This window comes from Palaemon carinicauda, chromosome 17, assembly GCF_036898095.1.
Source record: "Palaemon carinicauda isolate YSFRI2023 chromosome 17, ASM3689809v2, whole genome shotgun sequence".
Lineage (NCBI taxonomy): Eukaryota > Metazoa > Arthropoda > Malacostraca > Decapoda > Palaemonidae > Palaemon > Palaemon carinicauda.
The window spans coordinates 21,077,069-21,086,100 of NC_090741.1; the positions used below are offsets into that span (position 1 = coordinate 21,077,069).

Below are 9,032 nucleotides of genomic sequence, written 5' to 3' on the forward strand. Positions count from 1 at the left end.
TCTAAGGAGGAATTACGGCCTGCAATAAAAAGAAAAAACGCTAACGAAAACTCCTAACTAACTAAACTATCACACTATAATCAAAGATAAATAAATAACTTTCTATCATTCATTATCGCGCCTAACAAAAATAAATAAAAACAGTATGTTACGATCCCGTAATAGTTTGTAAGAAATAATTCTTTCCAAAACTACTGTTCTGGGTTATTTCATATTCTTCAGATACCATAGTTCCCTAATCATATGTCAATATTACTGTTACAGCAGGTGACGTTGGAGGCGGGAGGTGTACTTCAGGCGGGACACGGAACTCTGCAGTAGACGAGAGTGGACGTTTGAATAGCTGTGCGTTGCGAGTGTGATTATGGCTATACTTCAGTGATCGTTCTGGGTATCGTGCATCGTTGGCTACGAAGGTAGCGAGTTTATTTAGAAAGCGCGCTTTGTGGAAGCTGGATGCTTCAATGGACTTGCACGGTATAGGTTCCCAGACGATATAGTTGATGAGGATTTGCCTCAATGAGGAAGTTAGCCCTGTTGACTGTTGGTAGCAACGATGGGTTATGTCCCTCTTGCAGATGTTCCCGTGGGGTGTCCCCCTGATCATTTGGATCAGTATTATTAAATACATAATACTTGCCTCACCTCCGTTTAAGAAACTGTAACTTACCGAATTTCATTAACTATTGTAACTTTCAATTGGATTGTTTGTAACTTTTTTCATTACTAACTTTATACGTTTATGGGTTCTTCTTTTGTTAATAATTATTTAAAATGTTTTGTTATGTTTTATTATTCCACTCTAATGTTTCTGCTGAAGATCTTTATCATTAAAGCTTGAGCTATATATGTATAAAGTGATACAAGGACAATAAATTAAATATGTTATGTGCCAGAATCTGGCGGCAGTAAACTTTGAGGTATTTAAGAATTGGTCCGTAACATATTTTTGGCATCCTCAGCGGGATCTTCAGCAGTGTCATTGAGTTGGATTGTATAATTAATGATAAAAACATGGAAATTGAAACTACTGACGATGCCGCTCGTTTTCTTAGTAGAGACAATAGGCGTAGTAAATTGTTTACTATTAAAAAGTCGGAACTGCTGGTTGTGTCGGATTATTTAGAGTTGGATTTTACGCTTAGTAGTACTAATGATGACATAAGGAAAGGTATTATAGCGCATCTTGTTCCGGATGGAGTGGACGTTGACTTCAAGCTTTTGGAAGAAGAAATCGACGAAGACTGTGAGGTAGTGAAGCTTCGACTGAAACTTGATTTGAAAAAACTCGAGTTTGAAGATGAACAGAAGCGGCGTGAACATGAACTTAGTATGAAGCAGTTAGAAAATGAACAGCAGAAACGTGATCATGAGTTGGAGTTGGCCAGGCTGACGGGTTCCCAATCTCCCATTTCTGGTAATGAAGATTCCCGTATGTTGAAGTACGTACCAAAGTTTGACGAGAGTGACGTCGTAGAATTTTTCATAGCTTTTGAGAAGGTAGCAGCAAATTTCAATTGGAGTGAGGATAAGTGGGCATTCATGGCTCAGACTGCTTTCTCCGGGAAGGCCCTAAAGGCTTGGGCTTCTCTGTCGTTAGAAGATAGTAAAGATTATGCTAAAGTGAAAGAAGCCATTTTAAGGATTTATGAGATGGTTCCTGAAGCCTACAGAGTAAAGTTTCGTGACAGTCGAAAATCCTCCAATCAAACTTTCGTGGAGTTTGCTCGTGAAATGGAGAAACATTTTGAAAATTGGTTGAGATCCAGCGATGTCAATTGTGAGTATGCTAAATTGTGTCAGTTAATGTTATTGGAAAATTTTAAGCACAATTTGCCTAAAGACCTTTGCATTTTCTTAGATGAAAAGAAAATTGACAATTTAGCGAGTGCTGCTCGGTTAGCTGATGGGTATGTGATAACTCATAATAGTTATTCTAAGCCTGCTGCTAAAGGTAAATATAATACTTGTGAAACTGTTAAATTGCCTACAGGGGTTAACGTAACTGCTAATGATGGTAATCAATTTAAGAGTATTCCTGCTTCTTCCCAAAAGCATTTTAAATCCAAGTACCAGGGCAGGGTAACTTGCTTTTGTTGTGGTAAAAATGGGCATATAGCTACTAAGTGTCCTAAAAGGGATTCTGCCATGCTCGTTAATAATAAACAGATAGTGGATGACGACTTTAAGTGGTTTAAATCTCAAGGTAAAATTAGCACACTTGAAAGTTGGCAAAAGGGTCATAATGTCAATGTACTTAGAGATACAGGGTCTTCTCAATCTTTAATTCTACGGAAAGCCATTCCAGTGGGCAGTAAAAGGTTGAATGAGCATAAACTTATTAAAGGTGTTGGAAACGAGTGGATATCTTGCCCGGTAGTTGAACTGTATTTTTTTTCAGACATTGTTGCCAGGGAGGCTAAGTTTGCGGTTGTTGATACTCTCCCCATACCTGAGGTTGATGTTGTTTTGGCAAATGATCTTGCTCAAGGTAAAGTAAGTTGTAATCCGACAGTTTTTGCCAATCCACAGGTGTTAGTACCTAAACCTGAAACTGTGCTTGTGACAACTAGGTCAGGCAAAAGTACCGATTTTGAAGTTGAGCATCCTGATTTGGAGAGTTTATTTAATGCAGATTCATTAGATCACGTAAGTAACAATAAATCTATTTGCTCTGAAAAAGTAATGAATTGGAATAGAGATGACCTAGTAAGGGTTCAAAATGAAGACATTGAGATTAAAAATATTAAAATTAAGTTGAAAGAGGGTAAAGGAGTAGATTATGAAGTGGATAATGAAGTTCTCTATAAAGTAATTGTTCCTATTCGGAAACGAGAGGGAAATCTGTTGAAGCATAGGGTAATTGTTGTACCTTCTAAATTCAGAGATGGTATATTAAGAAAAGCTCATGATGATTTGTTTGCTGGTCACTTGGGTATTACTAAAACCTTTGATAGGGTTAGGAAAAATTTCTATTGGAAAGGTCTGAAAAGAGATGTCAAGAAATATTGTAAGACGTGTCACCAGTGCCAAATTTCTGGTAAGCCTAATATGGTAATTCCTAAGGCTCCCCTTTCTCCCATTCCTTCTTTAGGAGAACCCTTCGAGCATGTAGTCATTGATGTTGTGGGTCCCTTACCTCGTTCGAAAGTAGGGTCTGAGTACGTATTAACTATCATAGACAGGTTAACCAGATATCCCGAGGCTATCCCTCTTAAGTCCCAGAAAGCTATGGTCATTGCCAAACATTTGATCACTTATTTTTCTAGGTTTGGTCTTCCTAAAACCATCCAGTCTGATCGTGGAACTAATTTTTTATCTAAACTATTGCTGCAGCAGTTTAAGAATTTTGGAATTGAACATAAACCTTCTACTCCATACCATCCGGAGTCACAGGGAATTGTAGAAAGATTCCACCAAACTTTGAAGGCAATGATTCGGAAGATGTGCAATGAAAAGGTTGGTTTGTGGGAAGAATATCTTCCTTATTTGTTGTTTGCAGTATGGTCTATACCAAATGAGTCAACAAATTTTGCTCCATTCAACTTGGTGTTTGCGCATAATGTAAGAGGTCCATTAGACTTGTTAAGGGAAGTTTGGGAAGTTAATGGGCCGAGCGAAGTGAATATTGCTGATTTAATTAATGATGGTAAGGGCAAGCTTTACGAAATGTGGGAAATAGCAAAGAGTAATTTACTGAAGAGTCAAAGCAAGATGAAATCTTTGTATGATTTAAAATCTAAGGAAAGGGTCTTTGTTCCTGGAGATAAAGTACTGGTTTTGTCACAGGGTGTAAGAGGTTCGTTACAGAATAAGTTTTTGGGACCCTTTGAAGTTCTAAGCAAAGTGAATGATTTGAATTACATTATTAAGCTTCCTGATCGTAATTTGCAATGTCATATTAACATGTTAAAAAAGTACTTTGAGCGAGAGAAAACAGTGGTTTTGTCTGTTTCAGAGGAGGTTAATTCGAAATGTGTAACTTCGGAGAAAGAATTTGCTTGGCCGGGTAATAATTCTGTTTTGTTACCTAATGTGTGTAGAAGTCCTATCCTGAGTACTAACCAAATTAATGGATTACTGAAAGTGTTAATGAAGTTTCCCGAGACTGTCAGAGATACACCAGGTAGGACCGCTTTAGTACAGCACGATGTTGAATTAGAGAGTGAAACGCCAATTAAGCAAGCCCCTTATCGCTTAAATCCTGTTAAGAAAGAATTTGTTGAAAAGGAAATAAACTATTTGCTAACTAATAATTTAATTACACCCAGCAGCAGTTCGTGGAGCTCACCAATTGTAGTTGTTGCAAAGGAGAATGGACAAAATCGATTATGCATTGATTATCGCAAGGTCAACAAAGCAACAAAGGCAGATTCTTTTCCTATTCCGCGTGTTGACGATTGCATTGATAAGGTAGGAAATTCAAAGTTCATTACGAAAATTGATCTCCTAAAAGGATATTACCAGGTCCTTTTGAGTAATCGAGCAAAGGAGGTATCGGCGTTTGTGACAGCTGATGGTTTGTATCAATTCGAAGTGATGCCCTTTGGCATGCGGAACGCCGCTGCCACTTTTCAACGATTAATGGCCATGGTTACTCGGGGAATAAAAAATTGTGTTGTTTATATTGATGATATCATCGTTTATTCTAATGACTTTGAAACCCACTGGTGATTTTGGAGGAATTGTTAACTGCTCTGTCCAATGCTGGTTTGGTGATTAATCTCAGTAAGTCTGTCTTTTGTGAAGCTACTGTAACCTTTTTGGGTCATGTAGTTGGGAAAGGTGAAGTACTTCCTAAAGAGGTTAATGTTGCAAAGATTAAAGAATTCCCTGTACCTTCATCAAAGAGAGAATTGCAGAGATTCTTAGGAATGGCTGGTTACTACAGCCGTTTCGTTGCTAATTATTCAGATGTTGTTGCACCTTTAACCAATTTGTTGAGAAAGCATTCCAAATTTGTGTGGGATGACAAATGTAAAGAGTCATTTGAAATAGTTAAATGTGTATTGACTTCTAGTCCCGTTCTCAGGGCACCAAACTTTGAACTTCCTTTTAGCCTTGCGGTAGATGCCTCGGATCAAGGGGTAGGTGCTGTTCTGCTGCAGGTGTGTGAGGATGGAGTAAGTCATCCGATTTCATATTTTTCTAAAAAATTGAATAAGCATCAGGTTAAGTATTCAGTGATAGAAAAAGAGGCTCTTGCTCTTATATTAGCTCTTCTGCATTTCGAAGCATATATTAGTGCTCAGAGTGGTAAAGTTATAGTATATGCAGATCACAATCCACTGAAATATATCCAGCAGTTCAATAATAAAAATCGTAGACTTACCCGCTGGGCAATGTTTTTGCAGGATTATAATTTGGAAGTTATTCACATTCCTGGCAAAGATAACAATATACCAGATGCCCTGTCTAGAATGTAATCATGTTATCCCGCATGTTTGCTTTGTATATGTAATTAATCTGCTTGCTTTTCTATTGAGAATTTTGTAAGGTGTCCTATGTTTTGTTTAGTCTGTAGATTGTATACTTTGCATGACTATTGTAAAGGAATTATTGTGTGCAACTTTGTTTTTCTTTGTGGAGATAAGGTTTGGAAAGAAATCTGCAGGTTATATTGCTACTAAGATTATTTTGCTTGCTAGCATTCACTTTAATAAAATATGTGATTTTTTGTTAAGGGTGGGGGTGTTACGATCCCGTAATAGTTTGTAAGAAATAATTCTTTCCAAAACTACTGTTTTGGGTTATTTCATATTCTTCAGATACCATAGTTCCCTAATCATATGTCAATATTACTGTTACAGCAGGTGACGTTGGAGGCGTGAGGTGTACTTCAGGCGGGACACGGAACTCTGCAGTAGACGAGAGTGGACATTTGAATAGCTGTGCGTTGCGAGTGTGATTATGGCTATACTTCAGTGATCGTTCTGGGTATCGTGCATCGTTGGCTACGAAGGTAGCGAGTTTATTTAGAAAGCGCGCTTTGTGGAAGCTGAATGCTTCAATGGACTTGCACGGTATAGGTTCCCAGACGATATAGTTGATGAGGATTTGCCTCAATGAGGAAGTTAGCCCTGTTGACTGTTGGTAGCAACGATGGGTTATGTCCCTCTTGCAGATGTTCCCGTGGGGTGTCCCCCTGATCATTTGGATCAGTATTATTAAATACATAATTCTTGCCTCACCTCCGTTTAAGAAACTGTAACTTACCGAATTTCATTAACTATTGTAACTTTCAATTGGATTGTTTGTAACTTTTTTCATTACTAACTTTATACGTTTATGGGTTCTTCTTTTGTTAATAATTATTTAAAATGTTTTGTTATGTTTTATTATTCCACTCTAATGTTTCTGCTGAAGATCTTTATTATTAAAGCTTGAGCTATATATGTATAAAGTGATACAAGGACAATAAATTAAATATGTTATGTGCCGGAATCTAGCGGCAGTAAACTTTGAGGTATTTAAGAATTGGTCCGTAACACAGTACTTACTCCGATACAAAAGAACACTTCACAGCCGGCTAAAGATGAACAAAAAAAAAAAAAAAAAAAACCGACTCTAGCTACAGTCAAATAGAAAATCCTTTCGCCAAAGGCATTCATTACCGCCCTAACCTAGCTAAAAATGTAAACAAACAACCTCAAATATACCGACAGTCTTTCCCACTACAAACAATCATTCGCTAACTACTAATTGTTCTTCGGCGCGCACCACGGACACACAAACACACACGCACACACAAACACACATTCTCTCTCTCTCTCTCTCTCTCTCTCTCTCTCTCTCTCTCTCTCTCTCTCTCTCTCTCTCTCTCTCTGACAAAACTAAAACAAATAAACACTTTCTCTCTTGCGATTTGACAAAACTTAAGTAAATAAACTCTCTCTCTCTCTCTCTCTCTCTCTCTCTCTCTCTCTCTCTCTCTCTCTCTCTCTCTCTCTCTCTCTCTCTCTCTCTCTATTTGGCAAACAAAAAAAATAAATTAAAATAAAATTAATCCTCCACAACACTAGTCCTGGTCGTCGGAGTTTGTTAATGAAGATCATCGGGATTTGCATTCTGAATCCTGACTTTGCTTATCTTGATCTTTTAGTTACTGAGAGATGGTTGAAAGTTATGGTGTTAATATTATGATAGTTATCTTATGAACTGATTAACTGATTCTTTGGTTTATTGTTTGGTTTCGAGACAAAGCTAAGATTATGGAAGAAGATTGTTTTGCATTTAATCATCATGATGAAAGTTATTAAGAACTTATGATTTATAAGAACGTAAGTTAAATTAATTACTCTCTCTCTCTCTCTCTCTCTCTCTCTCTCTCTCTCTCTCTCTCTCTCCTCTCTCTCTCTCTCTCTCTCTCTCTCTCTCTCTCACATTTGGTTATGCCCATCTTATATATTTCCATAATACAAAAAGATATCTGTTATGACAGATATGCAGAATTTATTCAACGATCGACGTTTTAGAGAGCATTAAATGTAAACCCTTTGCTTCCATTGAAATAAAAAACCCGCAAAAATATTCTACTTTTTATTGAGGCGATGAAATGTGATGAATCAAAAGGGATCAGTGCATTTCAGGTTCAACGAGAACGGGAATGAATAGCCGATTGTTCGATGGCAATAACACTTTTACTGTCAGAGCTGGTGGTAATGAAAGAGTGAAAATCAAAACGAAAAAACCCTTTTGAAGCATTGTACTTCCTGTTTGGTGTAAAATTGGGCTGTACTAGGGAGTGGTTTCCGATGGCGAGACATGATGTGGTTTACATTTACGGTAATGTGATTTAATCTAATAAAAATCTCTCTAATTTTACTTAATGTTAGTTAATCTTTTCTATTCAAACATATCACCCTGCCTATATATTTTATGTTATTTGACCTAACGATGTCTCACCTGACTTCATTAAAGTTACCTATTGAACATAGCAAGAATTAACTAATATTACCTTTCCCGATGGATCCTACCAATCTACTGTATACTCACTTCTTAAGTTACAGAAGCGAGTCTCAGCCATCCGAATCCTACCTCGTCATCAGTTGAAAGACAACTTTCTTATTAGCCTTGAATGTCATTGATATTGGTCAACATAATACAAAACAGTGATATACATGTATAAAACCTTTACTGAAAAGGGTTAGATGTAATACATTCATCTCCGTACATCCTATGCTTTCCTTTTATCTCACCATCGATACAGGGATACTTAGTATGCTCTACCTCGTATATTTTATTACTTCCTCGAAAAAGGTCAATTTCTGTCACTGTCTCTTGTTATAGTATCATAAGTATTTATTGATATCCATGGCTTTCTCCTTTTAACATTATGCCCTAAAACTTAACTATCCTCTGCCTGGTATATATTCTTAATATCACAAAATTCTTTACGATCTGTCTACTTTTTATCTCGAAAAGTATGTATGACTGCAAATTGATTCATAGATTCACTTGCAAATGTTTCTCTGAACTCTTCTTCCAGAAGCTTGGTTTCATTAAACCTAGGTATTCTATATACATTTCTGTTGGGTGCTTTCAGTTTTAATTTCTGTGTGCCAATGAGAAGCTGGTGATCACTACCAATATCTGCACCTCTAGTGCTTCTTACATTTCTCTGAGTCTTCCTTCTCTCTTTATTAATGGCTATGTGATCTATTTGATTTCTACAATTGCCACAAAATAAAGTCCTTTATATCTGTGAATTTTCTTGTGTTGGAAAAGAGTAATTCCAATGACCCATCATATTCTTTATACCTTCATTACTCCTCCTAATATTAACATTGAAGTCACCAATTACAATTTTTCTTATCTCTCTCTGGGATCTTATCAATTACGCTCTGCAGATATTCATAGTATTCAGCTTTATTTTTTTTCTTAGGAATCATTTGTTGATGTATAGCAAACTATATTATTCATATATAACTTTTGTTTTAAACTTTGCTAATAACATTCTTCCATCTACAGCTTTCCGATTACTTAATGTCTTTTCTGCTCTTGTTGTCATCGTCACTCTTACCTCTTCTCTT

General features: G+C 36.8%; 1 protein-coding gene across 1 annotated transcript; it reads left to right on the top strand.

Annotated features, from left to right (window-relative positions):
* The first annotated feature begins 907 nt into the window (after positions 1 to 907).
* LOC137656241 (uncharacterized) lies at positions 908 to 4,674 on the top strand. The gene is made up of 2 exons (XM_068390412.1): positions 908 to 1,780; positions 2,402 to 4,674. The coding sequence occupies exons 1-2, from the start codon at positions 1,015 to 1,017 to the stop codon at positions 4,672 to 4,674; spliced, it is 3,039 nt and encodes a 1,012-aa protein (XP_068246513.1). The 5' UTR covers positions 908 to 1,014.
* Positions 4,675 to 9,032: the final 4,358 nt, after the last annotated feature.